The sequence below is a fragment of the Mus caroli genome, unplaced genomic scaffold (assembly GCF_978045245.1).
Source record: "Mus caroli unplaced genomic scaffold, Mus_caroli_1 scaffold_2, whole genome shotgun sequence".
Taxonomy (NCBI): Eukaryota; Metazoa; Chordata; class Mammalia; order Rodentia; family Muridae; genus Mus; species Mus caroli.
In genome coordinates, this window is record NW_028227257.1 from 154,616,415 (window position 1) to 154,629,453 (window position 13,039).

Consider the following 13,039-nt stretch of genomic DNA (forward strand, 5'->3'; position numbering starts at 1 on the left):
GTGGCCACCGAGGAGCAGAGCGCTGCTCAGAGACTAAGGGGAGTGATCCAGGCAGAGGCACTCCACACACACACACACACCATGAGCTGCCTGCACCTCTCAGTCCTCCTGTTTTGAGGTCCAAGAGGAGATGCATGAAAGTGCTGAGGGCCGTATCATGCTTGCCTTGTGTGTGCTTCATCTCCTAACTTGGTTTGACATGCCTTTGGGATAGTCTTGTGTTTAGGAAGTCAAGAAGATGCACAAACAGGCTTTTTGTGGGAGTTTCCGGGCCCTGTGACCTTCAACATCTGGCAGGGGGGAACCTGGGACAGGGGGTGGAGAAGGCAGTTGACACGGACACAATGCTTCCCTGGCTCCTAGGACCCCAGCTAGTGATTAGCAGTTCACTCTGGGCCCTGAGAGGCCGGGTGCACTTGCGGTCTGTGCCTTCCCTCGATTACCCCCTGTCCTTCCCTTAGCAAACACCCTGCTATTATCCCCACCCGAGCCTCCTGTGCCATTTGTACAAACTGTCACATCCTGGAGGCAGAGCCAGCCTCTGACTCCAGTCTGCTCCCTGTGGAGGACACCGAGGTCAGAGGAGCGGATTGCCTTGCTTGTGGGTCTTCAAGTCAGGAGTCAGTAGAGCCTGGCTGGGCTGCCTCGTCCTCAGGTGTCTGGGCCAGAGTTGTCAGAGGCCTGGGACTGGCTAGACCTGACGGTACAGAGCTGGATCTAGCGTACCTCCTCTGGATGGGAAGCCCATGATTTGGACTTACCTCCTGTGTGTGCCTTCTGCATGTTGCTGCTCCAGAGCCTCCTTCCCAGGGTCTCCTGTGTATCAGGGTTTCACTTGAAGCTTCACTTTCCACATAGTCCATTCTTGCAGAGTCCATACCTCACCGTGTTCTGCAGACTCACCATGGGCCACAGTTCCCAATCATGTAGCCAGGTTCCTGACAGCCTGGACTTGTTCTGACTACTTTAGTTCTCCATCCCTTCCTCCCTTTCAGTGGAGACTAAGTAAAGTACCACCCCGACATCATAGCACCTCTTGACCAGGCCAGCTTGATTCCTGTCGGGTGGCTTGGCTCTCAATACATTCCCTTCCCATGGCAGCCATCTCTGGCAGCTGGCCTCCCAGCACCTGAGCAATTTCGGCCTGCCCAGAAGCGTGGCTGCCTCTAGAGCGACCACAGTGCTCTAGACAATAAAGAATTCGCTAGGCTATTTTACTGGTCTTAGCTATGTTCTGCTACCCTTGGCCCATCAGGACACTCCCCAAAGGGCCCAATCAGGATCCGAGTTACATGGGGTGCTGCCCACGACATGAACATCGAAGACAAGTTCCTCTGCGGCTTAGACTGGCATAATCCAGCGCTTGTAATGGGAACTGCTAAAACGTAGGAAGCTCTGGGGCTGGGTCCAATCCAGTCAGGGGGAGGCTGCTTGGAAGGGCTAGTCCTGAGTGTTCACCAATGTACTGTGACATCCCTGGCTTCTGTTTCCTGTCTCTGGAAAGTCAGCATAATGGAGAACAGCAGAGAAAGCAGCAGTAGCGGCACTGGCCCCGCCTCTCACTGTCCCATGCTGCGAGGACGTGCCGCATGATCTCAGGGGCCTTGTACACTGCACTGGGTAAGCCAATACCATGTCCTGGGAAGGCTGACACAAATTCCAACAGAAGCCACACTCACTTGGCAGACTTTTATTTTTTTGGGTAAAACAAAACAAATGTACCTCTTGGGTCAGAAAGGACCCATGAACAACATGGCAAACACATGTAAGCAATAAATACGCATGTACATTCAAGTATGCGGGGCGGCCACCATGTCCCGCCCGAGACCCTGTGCTCTAGTATCTGTTTCTGCCCTCAGGGTGATGTTGCCTCTCCCTCTCAGAAATTGGGTCCTCAGTTTCCCTTGCCCTGGCCCTCTCCTAGGCTACAGGGTAAGAGGCCCTGGGTTAGACAGTTGTACAGAGCCCTCCAGTAGGGCTATCTATAGGACTTGTAGGCAAGAACTAGGACCATGGTCCCGAAGGGTCTGTCTCATGGATGCCCCGGCAGTTCTGGCTGAGTCTCCACCCCAACTACGGTGCCCTGTGTCCAATTAAGATATGGACCCCTCCTTGGGGAGAAAGCCAAGATACCATCTCCCTAGTAATAGAAGGTAGATGCTCACTAAGAGGACTGAAGGATCTAGTTGAGAGGATCCCTCATGAACGTCCACGACCAGCCAGCGCTCAGCACTCCTAGTACAAGACCCTATGCTTGGAGGCTTGCCTGTCCCCTCTGCCAGAGGCAAGCTCCATCTTTCCTCAAAGGCCAAGTGCAAGGCTGGGGACTACCAGGTCAGGGTGTCTGGACTTTGCAGCTGCCAATCTCCCTCAGCAGGGTTGGGCACAACCAGGCCAGGATAGTGCCTGCCCTGGGGTGGTGAGGCAGATCAGAGTGTACCTCCTTCATAGCCATCCCAGGACCAGCTGGGGGACAGAAGATGCCTTACCGCTGTAGCCCCCACCAGAAGAAGTCCTTGAAGCCCCTCTGGGGGGCTTGGGAGAGTTGGCAGAGTTTCACATTTGGCAGGGCGGGGTTTGAGGGAAAAGACTGGACAGCACCGGGGCTTGGGGCCAACATGCTGAAGGCCCGGCCTAGGGCAGGGCAGGGCAGGCCTGCAGGAAGCTGTGGAGATCCATGGGGACAGAAGCATGCCCTCCTCCAGATAGCAGCTCTAGCCTGCACCCACCACCTGGGATGGGGGGCCTTGAGGGCTGTGTGCCCACCATCTGGCTCAGTGGGAAGGGGCTGGGGCTGAGCTGGCTGTCCATCATGGCCTTGGGAAGATTTGGCTTATTGGGGAATCATGGCCACTGTGGACAACCGTGAGCCTACAGAGTCCAGAGTAGGGTATGGCTGGCTGTAGGGGCGAGGCCTTAGCTGGCACCCGGTGGACACTGCTGCTGGGGATCAGGCAGCCCACTGGCCTCTTGCTCTGGACTCCCAGCAAGGTCCACACGCTGCTCATCCATCCGCTTAGCCTGCACCCTCTGGATAAGGCTGAAGAAATCCTCATCAGGCATGGTAGGGCCACGGGGCAGCACATCAGGAGGTGGGCAGCGCTGGTCATCAATCCTGGAGGACTGGGCAGACACACAATGGAGGTTGGTGGTCTTGTATTTCTTGGGCCTTTAGAGGGCCTATGGACCTATCCTGGCACTGGGTGGGTGATGGGCTTATTGGAAACCTGAAGACAGCAAACACTGGCTTGGGAAGAATGATGTAATCCAAGTGGGACCTATTTCAGCCACCTCCTGCCCCTGGCTCTGGGGTAATGCTAAAAGCCTTGCCTTGGCAGCATCGCCTGACGACTTGCCCAGAGCTGTGGCTGGCCAACCATATATAAAAGGCTGGGTCATATATTCTGGTCATAGAACAAGTCAGCAGCCACTGGGCCCAACTCTGGGACTTGTTGATCCAGATACTAGACCCCTAGAACTACCCTGAACCCTGGCACTGTCCTGGACTGCCCTGGAGGGCCTGGGGGCTGCAGCTCAGAGCTTGTTGCTTAGAAATTAGCATCACTACTTTACAACCCCAACCCCACCAAGGGTCGCCTTTGGATCAACAGCTGACACCACAGGCTCTGCCTGTTCTGATGTGGAGGTTGGGGGGCCTGAAAGGTGTTGGCTTCTCTTCAGGGCCTGGAGCAGATGGGAGTGGAGCCGGTGCAGCTGATGGCCCAGGTATTTGAGTGGGCAAGGCTTCTCAGGAGGGGCTGGCTTAGAGGAGGCTGTCTGGACGATTCTGTGGTTCTGTCTCCTCTGTGAGAATGAACATTGATCTGGAAACTTAGCCTGATACAGAGGCAGAATGCTGACCCTGCTTATTCCCCACCATGTACCTGCTCCCGCTGGAGGGCAGCTGGCCAGCAGGATGAACGTACCACCCACCCCCTTTGCTGCCAGGCCTTGGTAGGTGGCTCAGCTCGCAGCACCCCAGCCTCACCCAATCCCATATAGTGGAACCCATCCATGGGTAGCTCTGCCCTGGTTCTGTCTTCCCAGGCCTAGGCTCTCCATCTCACCTGTCAGTCCATGCTGTGTGGTCTTCTTCAGGGCCGTTTCTGCTCCCATTCCTACAGCCAGCACTAACATCCCAGATCTCCCTCCGTCTGTCCCTTCCTCTGTCTGTCTTTCTTCCTCCCTCCCGCCCTCCCTCCCAACTCCAGGGTTCCACTTGATGCTCAGCTTTCTCTGCCCTGATGTGGAAGCCTGTAATAGACATCCCTGGATTTGGGGACCTGGCAGCCCCAAGCTGAACTCCGACCCCAGAGTATGCTGAGACTGTTATCTCAGGAGGTCCTTGGCCCCTTGGCAGAAGGAGGGCTTCAAGCCTGTGCATCTGAGGATGGTCCCTCACTCTGGCTGTACTTGTTACTATGCTTCTTCCTCAGGTATCCCTTATCAGATAAGGCCAGAGACAGCAAAGACAGGGCTTGCTCTGGTCCAGCTAGGTGTCTTCTGCAGCTGGCAGAGGACCGCCACTAGGCGGGCCTGCATGAAGCCCCACCCATTGCCTTCTGAGGGCAGACCCACCTGGTATTTGATAAGCATGTTGAAAAACTCATCCCCCGGCTCCTGGGCGTCCCCATCGCCTCGGAGGTGCCCCACATTGTTGAGGGTGATGCGTAGCCCAGGCAGGCTGCCAATGCTAGCCCTCTGGTCGTCCAGCCGGCGGCTCTGGGAGCTGGCAATGAGGTCAAAGAACTCCTCCGTCTGTGGTGAAGCTGTCACGGAGGACTGAGCTGCAAAGGGCAGAAAGTGAGAGCTGGAGAGGGGGCCACTGGTGGTGTTGGCATCTGGGACTGGCCCAGTCCTCCCCTTTATTAGGAATATGGCACTAATAAATCTCGATGCTTGCCTCTAACCATCTTGCCCCTGCCCTGCCTCCCACCCCTGCCTCCCAGGACTTTGACAAGGAGAAAGCTTTGGCCTCCCACACACTCAAAGGCTGGGATGCATAGACATTTCGTGTTCTTCAGGGTGGGGTAATTACATACTTCCCAGGATGCAGCTTCAGGGACAAGTGTGGAGGGAGCTCTGGATGACAGGGGCCCTTTGCAGCCAGCCTAGCCTGCTTGTTGGGGGGGCTTCCAGGGAGGGAGCTCTGGATGACAGGGGCCCTTTGCAGCCAGCCTAGCCTGCTTGTTGGGGGGGCTTCCAGGCAGTGCTGGGTCTGGCTGGTGGACCTCACCCAGACTCTGTACTCACCTGCTCTATCCTCCACGGATGGGGCAGCTGTGGCCTCAGCAGCCCCAGCCTGGCCTTCCTCCAGGGGACAGCGCTGGTCATCCATACGACTGCTCTGGAACTTACTCAGCAAGTCAAAGAAACACTCCTCGTCAGAAGACGGGGCCCTGGGAATACCCTAGGTGGGGAGGGAAACATCAATTCAGCCCTCTGTGCCTCAGCCTCCTAGACTTTCGGCAGGACTGCCCACCCTGACCACACACATTTCTAAGACCTAGGGTCTCAGAACCCTCCCAGGTGCTACCATCCCTAACAGAATGCCTCCAAATCTGTCCTATCTCCTGTTTCCACTTCTGTGGCTGCTAGCCCGCAGCCAGACTCAGTTACTTCCCTGCCTTGCTGCTACCTTGGCCTGGCCAAGCCCTTTCTAGCCAGCTTCAAGCCTGATCAGAAGCCACCACCTTCAGGAAGCCTCCTGTACTCCATCCCGGAGGGCACTGTCAGTCATGCAGAGCTCCATTCTGTGCCAAGCCCTGATCCTGTTTCCCTCTTAACACCCAGTGAACAAGCCTCTGTAATCACGGAGCTGGGATGGCCACCAGGTACGTGATCTCAAGTCAGTCAAGAGGCAATGATGGAAGGATCACCCATGGAGACCCAGGTCGGGGGTAAAGGTCTTCTTCCCTCTTTCTGGGTTTATGCTGCACAATGGGTCCTAGACAGCATGAAGCTCAGAAGGCACAGCTATGTGGGGGCCGGTGTATGAGGGAAGATGCTAACACCCCTGAATGCTCTGTTGTCTAGGGGAGGGGTCAGGTGGCTGAAGCCTTGTCCAGAAAGGGCCGGGGCTGGGTCTGCATAGGAGGGTGGGCATACAGATGTCTACTGCTGAGAGTTCCTTCCTGAAGAGCAAGGACTTTCTGGAGTGTATACTAGGTTCTGGAACCCTAGGATGGCAGATCTGAATGTCAGGATCTGTCCTTCAGTGTATGGTAAGTGAGTGGGGGTATAGCCTGGGTCAGGGATGACTGTCCTAAGTCTAGGCAAGTCACAGGGGCTGAGAGGAGGCTTGCAAACTTCTGAACCCCGAGCATCCTAGAGCAAGCTGTGCCACTCCAGACTCACTGTACACATCCCTGGAGGAATGGCCTTGGCTTTGGCTTACCCTGCAGGCTGGGGCCTCAGAAGCCTGGTCTAGAGTCCAGGACTGGCAAGGGATGAGATGGGCTCCAGAACCGCTTGATGTGAGAAACTGGGATCTGCCTCCAGCCCTCCAAAGTCCACACAAAGAGCAACAAAGTAATGACTGGAAGGGTCTGGCTCTTCTGAGCACAGGAAGATTTCCATCATATGGCCCGGCCCATGCCGGGGATGTCCCTGTGCACAGAGGCACAGGCACAGAGGTTTGACAGCCTACCCAAGGTCACACAGAGGTAAGAATAGAGCTGGGATCCAGATACAAGCAGACCTGGTGAACAATGCCAATTTAAGACTGAGTTCAGGATTCTGATGTTAATAGGAACCCAGCTGTGGGAGCTATGGACAGTCACATGGCAGAGAAGAGAAAGACCCTTCTGGATCGGGTCCCCAGGCTGACCTTGCTGCTTTCAGGACCTTTGTCCTTCTGTGACTTAAATAAGGCTGGCAGCCCGACACCATCAGAGCCAAGAGAAAAGAACACTGACAGCCCTAGCCCCAGCCAGAGGACTGTGAACACTTGGGCTGAGTGGCACCTGCAAGCCCAGCAGGGACTAGTCTGCACTCCCTGAGGCCAGTGGGGGCTGCACAGGTGTCTCTGGAGGATTGGACACCTGCTCAAAGAAAGCTGCCTGGTGTCTGCAGGGTCCAAGCTTCACCATAGAAAGAGTCTGTTTAGCCATGCACACGCCCTCCGACCCCCCCTTCCCTCCCCCCCCCCCCGCCCCCTGCTTCAGACTTCCTGCCTTGACAGAAGCTCTTGAAGGATCTGGATTTGCTGAGACCCTTCTTGCCCTCACTCCCGAGCTCCCAGTGCAATCACATCCGGCTGGAGTCTGGGAACTTGGACTTCCTATGCTTCGTGACCTGCCCCTCCCTCTCATACCCCCTCAGGAGCATGAGCCGAGGTCTGAGACCATAGGCTCCTGTGAGGGCTGTGAAAAGTCTCCCTGTCTACCATCCACCACCTAAATCTCTCCTTTGCCTCAAGTCCTGGTTCTTTCCCATGGGTTTGAGTTCCTCTTGATGTCTAACTGCAATCTCTTCTATTTTAGTTAAGCCCAGCTCCTAGAGGAGTGTACAGTCCTGGGCTGACCCACCCCTACCTCGGCTGACTTAAGTCCCTGTATGTCCAAGGACCCACACTCACGCAGGATCACAGGTTCCCTCCAGTCGCAGCAATCAGGAACTGTGTGGGTGTTAGGCCACGTGTAGCCCAGGCAGGATGCCAAGGTGTCAGGCACAGCTGCTACCACCTGTCCCAAGTGCCAAGTGCCTCCTCACCGTTCCTGGGACCCACGGTCTTCGCCTGATGCTTAAATAGGAGCTAGGGAGAAGGCTGGGCTCTCCCAGTACCCGCCCTCGCTGCTGCAGCTCACAAGTACTTGAATGCGCGCGCATGCACATAGACACACACACACACACCCTCACTCTGTAAACACTGAGCTGGCTTCCCCCAGCTCAACAGAGCACACCCCTTGAGGCCTGTGGGTGGGCATGCTAAAGGCTGTGGGGGTGGACAGCTTATTTGAAAGCCCTTTCCCACCCAACCCCTGGGCCCCTGGGCTTCCTTCCAAAGTTAAAGCTAGGCCCCTAGAGAACCAGTCTCTTCTCTAAGCTTTGCTTCTGAGGCCACCCCAGACTGACTCCCATTCTGGCCTGGGTAGCCCTTGACATTGGCAGGGTGGCCTCTTGGCTCTACCACAACCTTCCCCTGAGCTCAGGGATAAGAGACTATGTGTTCCCTTCCTAGCTCCTTGTGATAGGAGTAGAGTGGGCTGGACTGGAATTGGAGGCGGCCGCCCTGGCAGGAAGGGTGGGCTCCAGGCACTAAGAATAACCAAGGCTTATGCAGCACAGGCCACCTGAGACTGTGGCAGTTTGAGGGTGTTACATGCTACTTCCTAAAGCCTGAGGACTTGAGTGTCCTACACAGAGACTCTTAAGCCTAAATACAGACTCTTTCTCTGGATCTCTGGCAGGCCCCACCCTCCACCCACTGGCTACCAGTCTTTTATCTGGCCACTGAGCTACTCAGCCTACTATTTCAGGAAAGCTGAGTGCCTCCAGGAACTCTGAGCTTCCAGGCTATGCCATGGGTCCCTGCTGGGCCACACCAACCCCCTACCAGGTCTGCAGTCTAGCTTCTACCAGGATGCCCAGGTAGAGTAGGTGGCACCTCCCTGCAAAAACCTTTCAGAACACTGGGCAGATGCTAGCTCTCTGCTGTCCTTTCCATACTGGGTCAACAGTGTGCACTGCCACCCAGCATGCCCTCCACATGATGCCATTCCCCATGGGTGGAGCATGTGCCCCCTCTTTTCCCTTACCACCTGCCCTGTGGGCAAACTTGGGGCCTTCCCATCTTTCTCCAGCCATCCCTCACATCCCTGAGCTCAGGGCCGCCACTTTGCAACTTAGGAGACTCCCCAGGAGGCCTCTCAGACTCTGAGGTACATTATGGGGTTGCTGGCTGTACCGCTTCTTAGGTTTGAGGCCGAGGAACTCATCTCTGCCTGGGTTCTTTGAGTTTGGGCCTGTACCCAGCCACTCTGGAGCCTCGAAAGCACCCTCTGAGGTGCGGAGAGTGTACCTGGAGTAAGCTGTGTAGCTCAGCTCCTCAGTCTGGGCAGCCAGGTCTCAAAGGTCCCAGTAAGGCAACAAAGGGGCCTGGGACACAGAGGTTGCCTGAAGACTAGTGACAAAGGTGGAAATCAAGTCCCACAAAGAGACAGAACCTACCTGCAGCAAGGCTGACTTGGGAGTGTCTATGAGGGCTCTCTGAGGTGCACCTAACAGTTATGAGCTCTGTGCCCTCAGAGTGCCTGGATGCACAAGGCCAGGTAGAAGGCCCAGCAGTTTACAGCTCTGCCTCCCTTGGTCTCCAGCTCAACCCTGCCTTGCTTCCAGGCTGGATAGTCAGAGAGGGAAGAAAGGCCTTCGTTCATGGTCACAAAATGTCCCCTCAACTCAGGAGGCACCTACCGTACGAGGCACCTGTACCCTTACATCAGCACTGTCCAGTGGAGAGTGACTACCCTCCCGGGGTCTCCTCTCAATGGCATCTGGACCTTCCTGGTACTTCCTGCTCCTCATGGGGAGGGGAAGCGAGTCCCTGCCTGGACCCCTCCAGTCCCCTGTGTGGTGGGTCTCTCCATTCTGCTCCTGGAAAGGCAAAGGCAGGTTGGACATGGGCTAGCTCAATTTAAAACCAAAGTCCCCTCTTAGCAGTTGGCCCAGCTGCTCCAACTTCATGCCCCAACACAGAAGGCATTCAGTCTCAGAAGGAATACGAAGTACAGAGGACACAGAACAAGGCCAGACAGACATTTGAGTGGTGCCAACTTCCTTAAATGCCAGCCTTCCAGTTCTAGGCTACACAGGTGACCACAGGTGTCCCTGACCTTGAACTCATGCTCCAAAGCCTGTTTACAACTAGAAGATCAGAGAGTCTAAGACACTGCCTAGGGACACATAGTACCCACACTAGTCTCCCTCCTTCCCCCCGATTTGGGGTTTGCCAAAGCCTACCAACTACTCCAACAACAACAGCTGTTCTCCGCACCCCACCACCACCCCAGACAGAGTCCAGCAGCAGGGAACAAATAGGAACCCAGGACATCTCACTCAGGGAAAGGTTCACACCAAGAGAGTAGAATCGGACCACCTCATGGTGGAATGGTAACAAATAGGTTCCTGTGGGGCCCCAGGCTGCTGGGGGAAAGAACATTTATCTCCCAGGGGACAGGAACCAAAGAGTGTGCTGACAGCTCAGCAAATACTGCACACTGGGCTCATTAACCTCGAGTCCACATGTTGACTATGTCTCTGCTGCCATCTGTCCCCAGGTCCCCAGCTCACCCGGTCCAGGGGGAGCCGCAGCAGGTCCCAGGTCTCGGCACTCAGCCTCTGTGTCCGTTTGGGTCTTGCTCCTGGAAGAGATCACAGCCAGTGCTGACCCCGAGCTTTGAGGCCACTAGCCGAACAAGGGACCTGGGAGACCAAGGACTCAGCAGTACTACACCCCAGGGCCAGAGTTCACACATCCCTTCTTGTGAAGGGAAAAATGCAGCCCCTGAGTGTCCACAGAGTCACTGAGAGCACTAGATGAACCAGGCAAGGAATGAGGGCAGATCTGACCTCGAGAAGGGCGCAGTAGAGCTAGCTTTGGTGTTGCCCCCCACCTCCAATGGGATTCTCTGCCAAGCCCTGCCCCTTGCTTCCTATCAACTTAGCTGGCACAGGTCCTTCTGCCTGGAAGGCAGCCAGCATACTCCTAGGATCCTCTCCATGAAGCACACCTCATCTCCCCATTCTACCTCCTGAACCCACACGAGGTGGGGGTAGGGAGGAACCTCTGGGTCCCTGAGGCTCACTGTGGACCACCAGGGCTGAAGTAGCAGTGCCACAGGTCATGGCTCAGGTCAGTCCTGCTGCAGGGAATTCTGGACACTGAGTAACCTGGGGTGGGGCCCAGCCTGGCAGATGGCTTGAACCAAGCCCTGGGCTCTGACAGGAGACATACTGTCAGCCCCCAAGTCCACAAACACAGTTGGGTGGGAAGGAGCTACTACCTGATCCCAGGACCACCGAGTGCTCAGTGCCACTACCAGTCCCAGGGTCCCTGACCTTCATTTTCAGCTGGCCTGGGAAGTAAGTCTACCCTGGTCCCCAGGTCCCTTCCTAGCACAGCAGGGATGGGAAAGAGACTGGGGAAGTGAGCCTGGCTCGGACAGCTGCTTTGACCACCTGCAGGACCCAGGTCCTGGGAGAGTCAGCCAGGCCGTCTGTACACAGAGCAGAGCCAGGTCAGCCAAGCCACAAATGGACAATTCAGGATGGAACCAAGCTGTGAAGAGATATTAAGGGGGGGCCCTCAGGAAGGGGCATGCTGTCCCCAGCTCTGAGGAGGCATGACAAGAGTGGGGAGTGAGCCGGGCGTGGTGGCGCACGCCTTTAATCCCAGCACTCGGGAGGCAGAGGCAGGCGGATTTCTGAGTTTGAGGCCAGCCTGGTCTACAGAGTGAGTTCCAGGACAACCAGGTCTATACAGAGAAACCCTGTCTCGAAAAACCAAAAAAAAAAAAAAAAAGAGTGGGGAGTGGAGTGTGCTTGGCAATTAAAGACCCAGCCTCTTCCCTGTCCCTGATGCACCAGTTCTCTAAGGAACTGCTGACCTGCCCTCGAGCAGAATCTCTTTTAACAGCTGCTACCATCCCCACCCCTCATTTGGTCTCCAGTCCCCAGGCAAGTGCTGGATGCCTACTGCTCAGGACTATACCATACAGGGTATACACACCCAGGGCAAGGCTTGTGGGGCAAGGAAGTGCACTGAGGAAAGACAGCCTAGTGCTGGCATACACTGGATGGATGCTGGCACTGCCCTACAGGGCTCACCCCCTAGTGAGTGAACACTCCCAGTGGCAGACAGGTACTGGTCACCATCATATCTGCAATGCCCACCATGCTCAGTGAGGAACTGGCTAATACCCTGGCTTATCCATTGTTGCCTTACAGGACAAACTGGCCAGCACTGCACTCATGAGTAGCAAATTCAAGGTCAGCCTTGGCTACGTAGTGAGTTTGAAGCTATATTCTCAAAAAATGAAAACTGCGGAGAGGAATGTATTAGTGCCAGGCAAGCCCAGGCCTCCAGTAGGGTCCCACAGGCCTTTAGCCTGATGGCATTAGACCAGCCCTGAGTGAAAGTAATACAGAGCATAAAATACCCAGTGAGACAGGAAAAGCCACCAGAAGGGCATGTCTGACTCCACCCCCTGTCCAAGCTGGGACTTTTGAGGGAGACAGACTTGTGTCCTGCCCTCGAGTGGTTCAGAAATACAACATCCCAGTGGGAAAAGCCTCCCAGAGAGATGTAAAGACTGCATCCAGGGACTACAGAGGGACCCAACAGGGAGGACACACCCAGAAGCATCCTGCCTGCTGTCACTCCTGCCCTCAACACAGGCTCCCCATAGCCAGTCAGCCCCAGATGCAGCTGCAGCAGCCATGGGCCATAGGCCACTTAATGCCCAGCTTAGAAGACAACTCTAAGAAAGAAATAATGAAGACACACAGAGCGTGGGGCCATCTTCCTGGTCTCTGACATGTACTAACAGACCTCCCAGGATGCATCCTCTGGAGAGCAGAGAGGGCCCAAACAGTCTTTCTGAATCACAGCCTACAAGCTGGCTCAGGGAGGGCACCTCCTTGTGCACAGGGAGGGCAGGAGGCCCGCAGAGCCCAGCAAAATGAATCAATCCTCTGTCTAGAGTCAAAAAAAGTCAGGTCAGGCCAGTGCAAATGGCCATACCTCCTTGGCTGAGCCACGTCCACTGAGGCCTCAGACCCTGACCCCTCCTTTCAGCTTCCTGCCCATCCCGCCTACAGTACAAGGTCTAGAAACTTCTCCAGAATGCCTATCCATCTAAGGTGGACAGTCACTGTCTTGTGGAAGCCCCTGTCCTTTACGTCTGAGAGGAGACTATCCAAACCCATGGATGATCCTTGTCCCGTCCTCCTTCCAACGCAGCCACAATCCGTGGCGGTTCTTGCTGGTGGTTTTAACTACCTAGAGCTAGAACCTGGCCCCGTTCTTCCTGTGTCAGTC

General features: G+C 55.7%; 1 protein-coding gene across 4 annotated transcripts in view; it reads right to left on the reverse strand.

Moving 5' to 3' along the window:
* Positions 1 to 1,663: 1,663 nt before the first annotated feature.
* Gpsm1 (G protein signaling modulator 1) overlaps positions 1,664 to 13,039 on the reverse strand; it is a 28,216-nt gene continuing 16,840 nt past the window's right edge. For 2 of the 4 annotated variants that reach the window (XM_021149577.2, XM_029473953.2), the window contains 5 exons: positions 10,291 to 10,361; positions 9,415 to 9,594; positions 5,254 to 5,410; positions 4,579 to 4,787; positions 1,664 to 3,123 (listed from right to left, as the gene is read on the reverse strand). In XM_021149577.2, coding sequence (XP_021005236.1) covers positions 2,917 to 3,123; positions 4,579 to 4,787; positions 5,254 to 5,410; positions 9,415 to 9,594; positions 10,291 to 10,361 — 824 coding nt within the window. In that variant the 3' untranslated portion in view covers positions 1,664 to 2,916. Of the gene's footprint in view, positions 3,124 to 4,578; positions 4,788 to 5,253; positions 5,411 to 7,579; positions 9,388 to 9,414; positions 9,595 to 10,290; positions 10,362 to 13,039 lie in introns of those variants that run through there. The other 2 variants (XM_021149584.3, XM_029473955.2) reach the window with 2 other exon arrangements.